The sequence below is a fragment of the Dasypus novemcinctus genome, chromosome 5, assembly GCF_030445035.2.
Source record: "Dasypus novemcinctus isolate mDasNov1 chromosome 5, mDasNov1.1.hap2, whole genome shotgun sequence".
NCBI classification, from domain to species: Eukaryota; Metazoa; Chordata; class Mammalia; order Cingulata; family Dasypodidae; genus Dasypus; species Dasypus novemcinctus.
In genome coordinates this window covers 83,206,558-83,222,853 of record NC_080677.1, presented here as the reverse complement: position 1 = coordinate 83,222,853, position 16,296 = coordinate 83,206,558, and the positions used below count along the sequence as shown (strand labels likewise).

Below are 16,296 nucleotides of genomic sequence, written 5' to 3'. Positions count from 1 at the left end.
AATTTCAGACATATATTGCGGAAAAGTATGTACTTTGGATTTTTAAAGTAGCTTTACCTCTTTCAGAATGGAAAGTCCCTATGACATTTCATTCTCTGTTCAGACTCTGGCAGATTTGATGTCTGGACATGTTTTCAGGAATGCATTAAAGCTTTAGAGCATAATAGCTAGTAACATGTCTCTTGGTAAAATCCCAACTCTTAGGCAAGTTCTTTACCCCCTCTGAGCTCTTTCTCTTTGGATTTATTCCTAATTCATACCTTATGGGATTATTGTGAAGATGAAATGAAATTATGCTCTCAACCCCAGTGCCTAGCATATATAGTAAAGGTTCAAAAAGTTAGTATCATTGTTATTATTGTTGTCTTCATTTTCATCATCATGATTATTATGGTATATATATGGAAGGAGGAACTGCCTATACTCGTGCTTCAATTATGATGCACCTCAAAACCTTTCTGACCAATAGAAACACAAGGGTGGAAAGTGACTGGTTTTGATTTGTATTTCAGATAATGTAATTCTACTTCTCATTTTATTTCTTTGAAACACACATACACATTCATGTTTCATTTTGACATTGCATTTTACTCCCTATAGTTAATGTGTAGAAAATGAGACAATGAGGTGTGGTTCTTGTACCGTGCAGCGGAACCTGGGATATATGTAGCTAAGCTTACTTTCTGCACCCAGAGATCACATAAGCCTCCCACAACCATGTTAAAAGTATTCAAAAGAAATTCAAACAAATTAAAAGCATGATAAAGGCATGCTTATGAAGTCAAACAAGTAAACCTTTTATCTAGAGTAGATTACGGTCAAAAGAGAGAAAAAAAGAGGTCTTTTTAAAAAGGATTCACACCAGTTTATCTAAACAAATCCACATGGGCATGTCTGAATAGCCATTGATGCTGCACTTTGTCCCATTTTATTGACACTTTTGAATTAAATCAGAAGTGCTAATTATTCTGTGGTTTTCTTAGGAAATTTGCATACTGTGACTGGTTGAATAAGGGCTTCATATTTATTTACCCAAATAAAATAGATGAAGACTTAAAGAGAACATATGCATCTGAATGAGTATTTTCTCTTCACACTGGTTACTTATTCCAGTAATACATCCACTGATCAGGATATCTTTTAAAGTCTTTTGAATGAATTCTAAGCAATACCAAATATAGATCCTTTGAAGATGGATTTGATTTTTCAGACACTTCAAACCGACTCTTGTAAATCAGGTGAATAACAAATCCAAGTAATAGCGTTTTGGGTGCAAATTGACATGTTATATAACATAATTGACATGTTGTCTTGTGCAGACAGGTTTCTTATATGGACAGTTTTCTTTTCCAAACATTTTTGAAAATGACAGCATCATTGTAATGATATTTTAGCCTCCAAAAGTGGTTCCTTTGAAGGAAAAATACTCTATTAGATGCATACATTCTCTTCTGTTTTTTAAAATTCAACTTTATAATGTTATCTTTGTACTTAACAAGCTCTATTTTATCCTATAAACAGAAAACTGTTAAATTAGTTTGGGACAGTTTTTGTTGAAAATATATAGTTGAAATAACTGTGACCACAATTTCAGCAGGGTTTTCTAGCATTTTATTTTATTAGCATTCAGATTTCTCTATTTGGAATACTTGTGTTTTTTTAATTAATGAAGATTTTTCAAATTTAAGAATTTGTATAACTCCTGATCAGTAACTGACAAAAGTCCATGTTGGGGCTGAGTGTAAGATATATAAACACTCATATATAGTATGGCAATTTTTAATTTCAAAATATTTTAACCATTTTCATCTCCTCCTTGACCCATTCCCACCAACACTGTCAATTTGTTTTCCAGCAATGGCAAGTCGACAGGTGGACATTGCAACTCAGGGCTGGTTCATTGGTCTAATGTGTGCTGTCGCTCTCCTTATCTTAATTTTGCTGATTGTTTGCTTCATCAGAAGAAACAAGGGTGGTAAATATCCAGGTAAGAAAGAAAAATTAAAATTTATTTATAATGCTGCACAAATATCCATTAAATTGATAAGAAAACATGAGGGTAATCAGGTATATTGCAGTTAGTCTGTCTTCCTCGAGCCATAAATTTGACTTTCATTTCAAACAGTTTTTGAGCCCTTTTTATTTATGGCCACCTAAATAGGGACAAGGATCATAAGGCGTTTAGGGGAGTAAATAAATCTGTTTACTGAAGATAGCAGTGTCTCTACTTTCTCAGACTCCAAAAGTCATGGATGCTGAAGTAGCACCTAACATCAATCAGGAGTAGAGGGAGGTGCACGAAGTCTTCCCAGAGGAAGTGGTGCACAGGCGGAGTCTAGATGGTTTGCCGTGTAACACTGCTTTCCTTAAGGTTAATGGTGTGTGCCAGTCAGTGGGTCCAATGAATTTATATATTCCTTATCTGGCTATTTTCCCTTCAGAGACTAGAACAAATCTGCAAAAGATCAGATTTACAAAAACAGTTTTTAACAAGTAATGTAGTTAATAGATTGTTAAAATTGGGGAAATCTTAGCAACTTAAAATAATTCATTCAAGTGAGTAGGAGAAAGTTAGGCCACAATGCTTAAATGAAATCAGCTTTGCATGTGAACAAATGTCCATTCTGTTAGGTTGTCCCAAAGTGACTAAAACATCAAAATAATGCATGGTCACATTATATACACATAAGTGGTTATATGTCACTTACACCTTCTATGTATAGAATTATTTTCCACTGCTATATATCTCAAAGAGTGACCTGTTTATAACTTTGAATAAGAAAGTATGGGTTAATGGATAATAATATTATTTTGAAAATTCTAGTAAAAGAAAAGGAAGATGCTCATGCTGATCCTGAAATCCAGCCAATGAAGGAAGATGATGGAACTTTTGGAGAATACAGGTTAGCTCTGCTTCTCAGCTGCTCATCTTCTGTCTTGTAGACACTACAGTTACACATTCTCCATACACAGGAATCAGCCTGATATTTGATATTTTCCTCAAACATTAGTCAAAAATTTAGTTTAGAAAGTTTAGAAACACTCCAATATTTAAATGTTTACACATCCCTCATGGCTAAAACATACTCACTCTCCATTAAAATATGAATTTCCATTTTAGGCAGAAGCTTGGAAGTAGAGTGTTTTCCCCCTGTTATGTTTTCCAGAGGCTCTTGCTGCATTGATCAATCTAGCAAAGGTGGCATGGTACAATAAAAATTAAAACAAAAATAAAGACCCTACAAACCTGTAACAGAAGCCATAGCTGTCATTTTAAAGCAGTGCTTTTAGCCTTCCCTTAAAACAAAGATATTTTTGCCAAAGAATTATTTTCAAAGAGGATAATATTTATTTAAGGAATATTCAAGAATAAGAACAAAGATATATATTTATTTATTTATTTATTTATTTAAAGGATTAGGATTGTAGAGTTCCAAAGGATACTTCTATTTATAAAATGACTTTATACCTTGCTTTTTCTTTCTGTAGGCCTCTTAATTATATAAAATATCTTTTTAAAATATAATGAGACCATACTGAGACTTTTTTCCCCAGAAGAAAAGACTTTTAGATGAAACAAAATATTTCACTATTGTGATTGCCAGATGGTATTTGTAGATAAGATACTTGGGTTAATTTTTACTTATCTCTAGAGCTCATTTTTGTTATTTCCCTTTCAATATCATGAGGTGAAGTAATGCGGAAAATGAGAAACATAGAACATTCTGAGACAAGCCATAAATTTTAAACAAAATTGGTTTCATAAACAGTTTCCATGCAAATACAAAGGTTGTGCTTCCGTGTGTTAGACCAAACTTTTATATTCTGATCTTCTCTTCAACAGAGGTGACTATGGTTTCTAAAAATTACCAGAATTTTTATATATCGTGATACAGAAAAATGTCTAGTGAGGTTTGTCTTGCTGTCACATCCGAACTCTGGGGCTGAAAATGTATGAAAACTTCATGCAGGCTTCCCCATCCACCCAAAAGGTCTTCGTAGCACTTTAGAACAGCCTGCAGGTGCCCACAGTTTAGGGCAGCCGTGTGTTACACTCAATGAGTAGCAATTGTCACTATTTAATTCACTCTTCTGCATGTTTTTCGTATAAAGCAGGTTAGCTGGTAATATCTAAATAACTTCTTATTTTGAGAGTTCTTGGGTTCTTGTGAGCTAGAATTCTACACAGGATGTGCATGCCACTCCTTTACTTACTGTGATTAAACTAAATCTTTATTATAGCCTGAAAAAAAGTATGTATTTGAATGAATTGAAAATAAACCATTGCTCTTCATATACATGTGCCACATGCTGATGGGTTCTTGTTCTGCACAATCATGCTTAAATGAATCCGGCACTGTACTCCTCATCTTGTGCACCTCAGAGATCAACTTGCTATTATAGTGATACAAAACTATTACCTGATGTAAATGTGACTTTCTCACATTTATCTGCTCCATTAAAACTTGATTAAAATCAAGGTGGAATGAAAAATAACCTGGACTCAAGAGACTGTTCATTTTACCCTTGACTGGGTCATTACCATGTTTCCTTGGATATGTCACTTAATTTCTTTAGGTCTCAATTTTTTATCTTTAAAATTAGACAGTTCAAGGATTAGATGATATCTGAAGGCTTATTTTCTTGTTCTATGATTTCTGTGCTCCTTTGCAAACTATCTACTAACAACTTTTAATATGATTTTGGGTTCCAGAGCAATACATAGCAGGTATTTAGGAATTGTCCTCATGATCACTGTGTTTAAATATGTTTAGTCTTATTTCTTTGCCTTGGAATTAAGTCACATGTGATATGTTTGTGGAGCATTTTCAAATGACTGACTTTAGCTTATTCATTGAGTTTTTCAGGAGATAATGACTTTTCATTTGGGTCCATTGGGTACAAAATCAGTTGGTTCATGTATTGAAGACAAAACACTTGCCTCACATATAATTTCATTTATCTGGGAAGAGTCAAGAGAAATTAGGTTCTCATGAGTGTCTTAAATTTGAAACACAACTCAGTGGGTTTTTTTAAAAATGAAGTTTAAAATTCATAAGGAAAATCCCACAAGTGGAATCACTTCCCCAAATTCCCAACCACCCTTCATACTATAACTTCCTGACACTACCTCAAAATTTTTTCCCTTTGGTTTCTTTTCTATTTAAAGAATTAAGGAGACCTTTAGTTTCTTAGATGTTGTAGTTAATGAAAATGCTTCCAGCTGTTTATTACAGAATCTTTTTTTAATAATACATTTAAGTGTCATTCCCTTCCCTAAATCACCAGAATCTCTTCTCCAGTTTGCACTTTCTGGAATTTTTTAGCTTTGTACTTATTGAATCTTATTCTTTTTCTTTTTTTTTTTTTTTAAGATTTTATTTTATTTATTTAATTCCCCTCCCCTCCCCCAGTTGTCTGTTCTCTGTGTCTTTTTGCTGCATCTTGTTTCTTTGTCCGCTTCTGTTGTCGTCAGCGGCACTGGAAGTGTGGGCGGCACCATTCCTCGGCAGGCTGCACTTTGTTTTGCGCTGGGCGGCTCTCCTTACGGGTGCACTCCTTCCGCGTGGGGCTCCCCTACGCGGGGGACACCCCTGTGTGGCACAGCACTCCTTGTGCGCATCAGCACTGCACATGGGCCAGCTCCACACGGGTCAAGGAGGCCGGGGATTTGAACTGTGGACCTCCCATGTGGTAGACGGACGCCCTAACCACTGGGCAAAGTCCGTTTCTCTCTTATTCTTTTTCATTCCAAATATATATCAATATTCTGGTCACACACAGATATACACAAAACCAGAGCCATTGTATAAATGTGAATTAATTCTGTTTATGATTTGCTCATTTTCCAGTCTGAGGATGAAATCATTTCTACATGGTTGGCTTTGTGCTGGAGACTATTTACATAGTACAAAGAGGGCTGGAACTTCAATGACCAAATTTCATTTTTTTAAAAATACACTATAATCTTATACCCTCACTCGAACACCCACCCCCAAGCAGTTACCCTCTGGTGGAAACCTGCAGCTTTGTTTGTTTGTTTCTTTAATTATACAGACAGTAGGACCTGCGTCCTTACTAGCAATTAGAAAAATCAGAGAAAAAATGCCACCAACTGTGTAAGTATGTTTTGCTCTTTAGAGCCATTCTTTTTAAAATCAGAATGAACTTAGGTCATCAACCATATACCACAGTACTTGAACTCATAATGTCCTGCATACATGGAGGCTCTTGCCATGGGGATCCTGCCATTCATGTGAACACAGTCCTGTTGCACGCATGCTCTCCCATGCTCATGAGGCTTGAATGATGCTAAGATACATCGCATTTGTTATACACTTTAGATTTATTCTACTCAATGACATGAACTGGCTTATGAGCAGAATAAATTATGAAGGATTTGTAGAGATGGAATGTGGAAAGTGTGTTCAAGCCACGAATGTTGATAAAACTGTAGCATAGTTTGGGCATGGTAGGGTGCTGTCTACCCAAACATCAGACAGAAGTATCACCCATTTATCTACTGTGACTGAACTTTTACTCAGTAAGTCTTTAGAGGGTACCTTCATGTACACAGACCTGAACCAGGTGGATTTTGAAAAAAAGATTCCCTAAAAATCATTCTTAGTGTAAAAAGGGGAAAGAATTTATCCTAGTGTTTTGTTTGACATCATAAAGGTAATTAAGAAAGAATGCAAGTTTTGATTAGAATTCTAAAGAATTTCCAAAAGTCTCCCCTGTTATTTTACAATTAATTCATTCAGCCAGTATTTATTGAGCGCCTATGCCATGCCAGGCCCTGGGGATGGAAAAACCAATAGAATATTGTCCTGCTTGGGAGGTTTAAAGTCTAGATAGGGGTACAGGGAAGTGAAAGAACAATTTGAGCCTGGTGTGAAAAGCATTATGAAAGGGATACAACTGAGGCTAGGAGGGCAGGGATGGGAAGCCAAAGCCATGTGGGAGTATAGACGGGTGGTAGAACAAGACTTCCCAGAGGAAGTAATGACATTGTGAAGTGAACATTTCTTTCCATTACACAACCATCTTTTCTTTGTGAATGTAAATATAAGAATATATTTTGCAGCTGTATAAACTATATTATGACTTATTTTGACATTTGTTTTATCTTTGACATTCTGGGCTTAAAATTAACATTTTATTTGTACTGTCCTTAAAAGTTTTCATACAAACATTGATAGATTCTTTTTAAAGCTTTGAATACTATGTAGTATACGACTTTTAAATCATCTGTAACTTTCAGATGCCTCTCATTTGGGAAACTACTCTATCACACTGAAACTTGACAAGGCAACTTCATTTGGCACAATGTCAACAGCAGTTCAATTGCTATTCATTATAAAATCCATCTTTGAGTTTAAAAGAGGCAAGCACTAGGACAATGCTTCAAAATAGACTAGCAAGCACTCATCACATCTGGAAATTTTTAAGTGTGTATGGTGTACAAGGGGCTTTTTAGAAAAAAATCTCTTTGAGGTAGGGGCCTGGAGTAGAGAGAAGAGATGTGACAGGGAGTGGACTCATATTTGTTGGGCATAAATCACGTGCCAGGCACTGTGCTGGTGCCTTATATCATTTTTTCTCTTTTAACCAGGTATCTAATTATTGAAGTACTGTATGACATCACACCATTAAAAAAAAACAGTCTTAAAAATATCTTGCTGCCTTCAAACAGCTTTTCCTGGAAGACTCTAATTGTGGAGCGACCACCCCTCACCCCTCTTCCTTACTTCTCTTCTTTCATGTGTGGCCTATGCTGTCAGATTCTCTCCTACCCACTATAGCCACTAAGCTGGAATGGATACTTACAGGGAGCCTCTTTTTGGCTCATAACCAATAAGATTGTGTAGTAAAAATCCTAACGAATTTACAGGCAAATATTAGAATTAATAAGAGAATTCAGTAATGTTACTTGACACAAAATTAACATAAAAGTCAATTCTATTTCTATCTACCAAACAGCTAACAGCTGGGAAATGAAATTTTAAAAATGCATAACAATGTGTAAGTAAGTATATAGGAATAAACCCAACAGAAAGATTTCCCTTCTGTGTCTATATTTTCATGGATCTATTCAAGACCCTGTATTCCACTCCACTGGAACTCTCTCTCTCTGCACCAAAATCACAGTCTTAATGCTATAGCTTTATAGTAACTCTTAATATCTAGGGGAGTCAAGTTCCCCTGCTTTGTTCTTCTTCAAAAGTTTCTTATATATCCTTGTCCCTTTTCATTTCCATATAAATTTATCTTCTCATGTAATCTTGTCATATAATCTTGTCAAGAGCTACCGAAAAATCTCCTGGATTTTTATCGGTAATAAATTGAATTTAAAGAGCAATATAGAGAAGGCTGACAAATTTACCACATTTGAATCATCTTGTCCATAGATAAGTTATATTCCTCCATTTATTTAGATCTTCTTTAATAACTCTTTAAAAATGTTTTATTGTCTTTGTAGAGGTCTTATATATCTTCTTATTGGATTTATTCTTACATACTTCATAATTTTATGCTAACATAAGTAGAATCATTTTTTAAATTTAATTTTCCAGTTATTTGCAAGTGCATATAAATATATAAAAGACTTTTATGCTAAACTCTATCAAACAACATTATTAAGCTCTCATTAATTCTAATATCTGTCTAGATTCTTTTGGATTTTTTCATATACTATCTTATCAGTTATGAATGAGAGCTTGCTTTCTTTTTAATACTCATGGCTTCTTTCTTTTTTTAAGTAGTTAATTAAGTTTTTACCAGAATTTTATTTTAATTTCAGAAGTTGAGTTAACAAAAAAATTATGTGTACCTTACAGGGTTCCCATATATCATCCCACCTCCCAGCACCTTACATTATTGTGACACATTTGTTACCAATGATGAAAGAACATCGCCATAACATTACTGCTATCTATAGTCCATAATTTATATTTGGTGTATTTTTCCCACGAACCATCCTATTAGTAACACCATGTATTAGTATGTATATTTGTTATAGTTCATGAGAGTTTTATTTCTTTTTCTCATCACTGGCTCAGTACTTCTAGTACACTCTTGATTAGAAGTGGTGATAGCAGCCATTTTTAATATTATTTCTCATGTCAAACAGGAAGCCTTTAACAGTTCACCAACAAAGATGGTGTTTACTCGAGGTTATTTTGCAGCCATATAAATTATATTATGACTTTTTAAAAATATCTCCCCCCTCCCTTTGTTGTTTGCGCTCACAGTCTGCTCTCTGTGTCCATTTGTTGTCTGCTCTCTGTGTCTGCTCGTCTTCCTTTTAGGAAGCACCATGAACTGAACCCGGGACCTCCCATGTAGCAGAGAGGCATCCAATCACTTAAGCCACTTCCCCTCCCTACTTGTGTCTCTCATTGTGTTCTCTTATTGTATCATCTTGTTGCATCAGCTCACTGCACCAGCCCTTTGCAACAGCTTGCTGTCTTGCTCATCTTTCTTAGGACGCACTGGGAATGAAATCCACAGCCTCCGATGTGGTAGGCAGGAGCCCAATGACTTGAGCCACGTTCGCTTCCCACTTTGACATTTGTTTTATCTTTGACATTCTGGGCTTAAAATTAACGTTTTAACCTAATCCTTATCAGGTTAATGAAGAAGCTTTCTATTCCTAGTGATTAAAGTTTTATCATGAATAGGTGTTGAATTTTACCATAAGTTTTTTCTAAATCAAATATGATGATCATATAATTTTTCTCTTTTTTTATGGTAAGTTACATGAGTTGGTGTTTTAATGTTAAAACACACTTGTATTCCTGGAGTAATGCCAACTTGTGCTTTTTGGTAGATTGCAAAATATGATTTGCTCATAATTTGGGAATGTTTTCATCTATGTTCATGAATTATATTAGCCTGTGATTTTCCTTTCTCAAAGTGTTTTTGTTAAGTTTGGATATCAATGTTGTACAAGCCTCATAGAATAATTAAAGGACTATTTCCTCTGACATATCAAACATAACATGTCTAAAACCAAACTACTAATCTTCTACCCCAAACACTTTCTACAGTACAGTAATTCCATCCCTTCCCATTGCTCTGACCAAAAGTTTTGGCATCATCCTTGATTTTTCTTTTTTTCTATCGTTCCACATCCAATCCATCAGAAAATTCCTGTTGGCTCTACCTCAAAGTATGTCCATAATCTGGCCACTTTGTACCACCCCCACTGTTCCACCCTGGTCCAAGCCACAGTCATCTCTCTCCTGGATCATCATAATAGACTGCCCTGGCCCCCTAGAGCAGTGGTCAGCAAACATTTTCTGTAAATGGCCAGATAGTAAATATTTTAGACTTTATGGTCCATACAGCCTCTGCTGCAACTCTTCAACTTTGCTCGTGTAGCACGAAAGCAGCCATAGACAATACATAAATAAATGAGCAAGGCTAGATTTGGCTGTAGTTTACTGACCCCTGCCCTCCAGAGACTATTCTCAACACTAATGACAAAATAATCCCTTTAAAATGTCACTCATCTATCGAAAACTTCCATGTCTTTCCTTCTCACTCAGAATCCTTACAAAGTCCCACAAGGCCTGATCTAACCCAGTTACCTTTTACCTTAAGTCCTACAACTCTCCTTTTCTCTCTTGCTCATTCAGCTCCAGCCATACCAAGCTCCTTGCTATTCCTAGAATATTCAAGGCCAGCTTCAACTGGGGTCATCTTGCTGGTTGTTCCCCTTCCTGAATTGCTCTCCTTGCAGCTACCCACCTGACTGACTCAAGTCTTTTCAGTTTTTGATCAGATGACATTAATGGAGCTTTCCTATTTTAACTTTATCTCCTCCCCTGACTCCTTAAATCTTCTTTAGTTAGCTTCTGTATTTTCTGTAGAACTAAGTTCCTTCTAACACACTATACAATGCATATTTTTATGTTTTAAAATATCTATATTTTCTCCCACTAGAGTGTAAGCTCAGTGAGGGCAGGGGTTTTAGTCCATTTTGTTTGCTTCTGTATCCCCAAAGCCCAGTGTTTTCGAGTAGGCACTCAATAAACATTTATTGGATGGATGATTAACAGATGGACGATTGTATCAAAGAGATGGAATAGACTAGAATTTCCTGTAGTGTCTTCCTTGGAATACTACTACTACTAAGCAGAAAAAGACCAACCGTTGGAATCTATATGGCAAAATCCTGCTCATTATTGAACTCTTCGTTATAATTAACTCATTCTTCAAGTCATGGTCAATATTTCAGAGGAAATATTCAAGCAGAGCCTAGAAGATAGTGATATTGTATAAGCAATTCTTGTAACTTGTTTAAGACTGGATGATTTGTCCCCTGAAGTTCCCCAAACACAGGGCACCCCAAGATTCTGTGATACCTCCCCAATCATTTATTAGCAGTCATGATAATATAGTTTATTCAGTTTATGACAAAAACTTGTGTGTTGTTGAAATAGTTTATTCTCAAGAGCATGTGTCATTGTAATATTAAGTTAGCATTATTTTCTAGCTGCCTCTTTTTTACATTAAGGTATTTTGTTTTTTTTTTAAATTAATATCATGCATGTTTCCTGTTTTACCTTGCATTTTTGTTATTTGAAAGAAAACTACATATTGAATTGTCTTTTTTGTCCCGGTTTTTCTTTTTACCAAATGTTACCTGTGAAGGAATAGGTCGATGAGCATGCCTGGTTACATGACACTACCAGTGGATGCTCTAAGCATAGTGTAAACAATGATTACTCTTCTACTTTCAAAGATTGTGCTGAGGGGTGCAACAAAGAAAATAAGAAAAAATAGAGTCCTTTAACATTTTTACTAAACTATCCTCCTTCTCTTCCCATCGAACATGAATAGGCTGCATCACACACCTGAGAAAAGGGAGCTGTAGAGGCAGAAAGATGGTTTTACATTTTTTTAATCATTCATACCCTGTAGACTGTATCGATATGCCATTAATAGTACAAATTTGGTGCTTTGAAGTCCAACTGTGTCTTTTTCCAAGTTAATACATCTTTAACCATTAACTAAAATTCTTACCAAAAAAATACTGTATACTATCAGAATAAGGATTTTGCTTTTTTTCTTAGGCTATTTTCATTTGTTTCTTCTGCATCCTTTTAACGGATTTTATAGGTCTCTTGAAAGGTAAGGTTGAAGTTTACAAGTCTGGCCTGCACTCAATAACAAATTATTTGAAACACAGGATTTTGCTTCTTCTGACTCAGAAAAAAAAAATCCATATTTCACATTTAACCAAAATCATTCTCCATTCATATTCAAGGAATCAGAGATATCAAGCAGTTTAACATGCTAACTACTCTACTTGCTATAAGCTTTTACCCCCTTTTGAGTTCAAAATAGTGATTATTTGCAACTTTCCCCACTTCTTCCTTTTTTTAATGCTTGTGTTTATTTCTGAACTACCTTCAAATCCAGAGTCAGACTCTGTCATTGAAACTGACATGCACAGTAAAAAGGCATCCACTCTTCTGAAGACTTCATGATTAAACCATTTCTGCACCTGATTTTCATTCCAACCACATCCTTACAATTAGATTTGGCTAGAGGAGCTCAGGACTCCATACACTTTATTATAATTTGCATGCATGATCTTTAAAAACAGAAACTTTACTTAAATGGCAGTCTTGACGAAAATGTTTTCTCTCTTTTTCCAGTGATGCGGAAGACCATAAGCCTTTAAAAAAAGGAAGTCGAACACCTTCAGACAGGACTGTGAAAAAAGAAGACAGTGATGATAGCCTAGTTGACTATGGAGAGGGAGTGAATGGCCAGTTCAATGAAGATGGCTCCTTTATTGGGCAATACAGTGGTAAGAAAGAGAAAGAACCGACTGAAGGAAATGAAAGCTCAGAAGCACCTTCTCCTGTCAATGCCATGAATTCCTTTGTTTAATTTTTAAGCTTTTTGCCAATATCCCATTTCTCTAGAATGTTTATCTTCAGCACTTATTTGTCATCCCTTTCATACTATAAACATATAGGCAGAAAGTATATTTTCTGCTTTATGTTAATATTATGAAAACGGTTAGAGCAAGAACATAACTCAGTCAACTGGTATGTTAATGTGAACTAGAGTGCAAAGTGCATACTTTTTTGTTCAATAATAGGTGTTCTTGATTCCCTCAGAACTGGTAAAATTATACAAAATCATCAACAGATCATGCTACTTCCTCTTAAGGATACAGTTCAATATAATGCATGAAAAAATGCTACACACTTAAAGGACATACCTGTGTATGTTATCAAAACATGGTTTGATACTTTGTTTATACTGTCCTCAGAGGAACCCCTAAATATGAATTCCGTTTTTATTGTAAAGAGTGTTACTGTAGTATTCTCTAGAACTTCAATGTCTTTGTGGACATTGTTGTGAAACTGGTGACTGTCTAGCTGTCGTTAGTCTTTTTGGGAGACTGTTAGGAACAGTATGTACAGTATATACTTGCTAAATGAGTTAATTATGACAGTTGTATTTGCCGATGCTTACTGAGACTCTGTTACCTGCTCTTTGCGCCTGTTACTTCATAGCCTTCTTAATCGGCCAGGTATTACAGCAGTACAGTATTCTACTTTTTACATCATCTCTAGGTTTGATTGTTTTTAGGCATAAACAGTGTGCATTGCAGTACATTTTGGCATTTGTGCCATACTGAAAGAATTGGAAACAAACCATTAAAATCAAATTTCAAAAATTATTCCAAAAAGCACAGGGCAAGATACATGCAGTGCCTTCAGACAAAAAGCATTCCGTATACTGCATGCTATAGCAGTCAGTATGGTCAGCTCTGAGTCCTAGAATACTGTCATTGTTCAAAAGTAACTTTTACAAAGCAGAGATAATGAAAATCACAATGCTGAAAAAAAGGAAATGTGGAAACAAGAAGAAGAAGAAAAATTTTTGTTTTAAAAGCATTTCCCCCATAATCCTAAGAAGAAAAGCTTTATCAACAACTGGAGCACATGATGATTTTGTGGTCTTTTATGGTTTCTATTAAAACAAGTCAACTTCAGTAAGAAAGATGTCAACATGGTAGGAAAACTTAAACACACACACACACACACATTATTCCAAAAGTAAAAGTCAACAGTAATACATTCTTTAAACCTTTACCCCATGTAGTAGCTTTTGAAACTCTCTGCAGCATTAAGCAGTGTGTATGCAAATTGCTATGGACACATTTCAGAAATCTAAGAAATCTGACAAATATTAACAAAGCCAACAGTCAGAGGTATTACTTTGGCAGTTTCAAAAATAAATATATATATTCTATCTATTCATAAACGATATCTATCAAAAGGTTTACCTCCAAATATGAAATTCTATACCAACCTATGGTTGAAAGAATGCTCAGTTTCATTTGCCAATAAATTGGTTTCTCATAACTTGCATCAAGTTTAATTTTAAGTAAAGCTTTTTATATGTAGATATTTTGTTGAATTTGTAAATACACTTAAAGTGTAGATGCTGTATCCTTATAGGTGTTACATACAATTAAACATGCAAACGATGTTTATGTTGTACTGTATAAGATGTAAGCTAGTTAATGGAGTGCATGGGACTGGAAAGCATCTACTTATAAATACTTTTTGGGTTTTTTCCCCTTTTTTGCTGTGAAACTGAAATAGTGAACTATTCAACATATTGGCTGCAAGTTTCTAGATGAAATTTTCAGAGCTTTGCCCAGGGGGCACAATAGACCTAGTCACTTGGCATCTTTGATACATAGTAAGTAAAGCACAGTGTGAAGTAATTCCAGGTAAAGATGGCCCTAAATACTTTCGTGTCTCCATATTTGCTTTTCATAGATCAACCTGTCTATTAGAAATACAAAAAGACAAAACAGGCTTGCCTTGCATCCAAGAGCACAAAGATAAAAGTTACTTTAATTTGTTCATGTTTTGGGGGAAGGCAAAAGTACAGTTTTTACTCTTACATAATGGTAGATGCTAAATTTATCTGTGCATGAAAGGGTCACTTCTGTAATAGTGTGACAGATTTTGTATTATAAATTAAATGTGGTTTAAAAGTCCCTCTCTCTTTTGTAATTTATTATGTTCTTCCTGGGGTGTTACTGTCTAAGTAACAGTGAATGTAATGGTCCAGGCAAATGTGAATGGTTTTCCCTCAGAAAAAAATCATTAAAGAGTCTTGATCTTGTGATTTTTAACTTTTTCAAATGTGTTTTTAAAAAGCTGCCCATGTACTTTTTTCACTTTTCAAAGTAAAAGGCTTCTACCTGTGGAGGTGTTCTGCTGCCACAAGCTCCCTTCCACCAGCTACTCTGATGACATCATGATATATAAGTGCACTGTAAAATGCTAGAGGACCTTTATTGACTTTTAAAAGGGTCTCTGGTATATGGAGAGAAAATTAACACAAAAGCAAATACAATGTAAAACGGAACTAATAAAACAAAGGCATATCCAAAAAATGTTTAATGAAAAGTAGGAAGAGATCTTAAGCAGCCCTTTCAGAAACCAGAAATCAGGCGCGGCCTTGAAGGCCCATCTCCTCCCTTCCTTGAAGCCGCCGCCCTCATGCCTGGTCCCCCGGTGTCTGCTGTGGGCCAGGACCGCTCCTGTTTTCCTGGGCCTTCACACTCTCCAGTCATGGGCTACTTGGCCTTCTTAATTTCTCATGCTGGATGAGACCATTTAGAGCTTTACAGATATTACCGGTATGTCATCTGCTTCCTTCTCTCCACCCCTGTCCTTCTCACTGCCTTAGACCTGTGTAACTCCACAAACGGGGGGCTTGTTCCTTTGTTTCCCCTTCTGCCCCTATTTACCATCACCTGGTCCTACTTCCCACCCACAGAGGCCTTCTGCTGACACAGAGCTCCTCTCCCTACCCAGTTTTTATGATGGCATCTTGTTGTAAGGAAACTGTAAACTTCTATGTAGGGTTTAGTATTTCTACTATGGAGGACATTTCTGTCACTCTCTTCAGAACAGAAATCCGGGCCTCTCCTTCTCCCCTCTGCTCCATGGGCCACCCAGCCTGTCAACAGGGCCTGGCAAAGTGTAAGCCTGACCACAAAAACACATGGGTTCATTGTTACCTTCTTGTTCAGATGGCTTATAATGGCCTGGCCTTACTTTTGGTTTGGTTATTTTTATTTTTTTAGGTACTAGGGCTGGGGATTGAGCCCCTACCCTCGTATGTGGGAAGCCAGTGCTCAGCCACTGAGCCACATAGGCTACCCAGCCTTACTTTTTTTTTTTTTTAATTTATTTCTCTCCCCTTCCTCCCCAACCCCCACCCCCAGTCCCCCACCCC

General features: G+C 36.0%; 1 protein-coding gene across 50 annotated transcripts in view; it reads left to right on the top strand.

The window, feature by feature from the left end:
- Positions 1 to 15,184, top strand: part of NRCAM (neuronal cell adhesion molecule) — a 286,106-nt gene extending 270,922 nt beyond the window's left edge. For 23 of the 50 annotated variants that reach the window (XM_058297188.2, XM_058297182.2, XM_071215220.1 and 20 more), the window contains 3 exons: positions 1,856 to 1,987; positions 2,825 to 2,903; positions 12,672 to 15,046. In XM_058297188.2, the coding sequence (XP_058153171.1) occupies positions 1,856 to 1,987; positions 2,825 to 2,903; positions 12,672 to 12,909 (449 nt within the window). In that variant the 3' untranslated portion in view covers positions 12,910 to 15,046. Of the gene's footprint in view, positions 1 to 1,855; positions 1,988 to 2,824; positions 2,904 to 12,083; positions 12,142 to 12,671 lie in introns of all 50 variants that reach the window. The other 27 variants (XM_058297194.1, XM_058297195.1, XM_071215222.1 and 24 more) reach the window with 2 other exon arrangements.
- Positions 15,185 to 16,296: the final 1,112 nt, after the last annotated feature.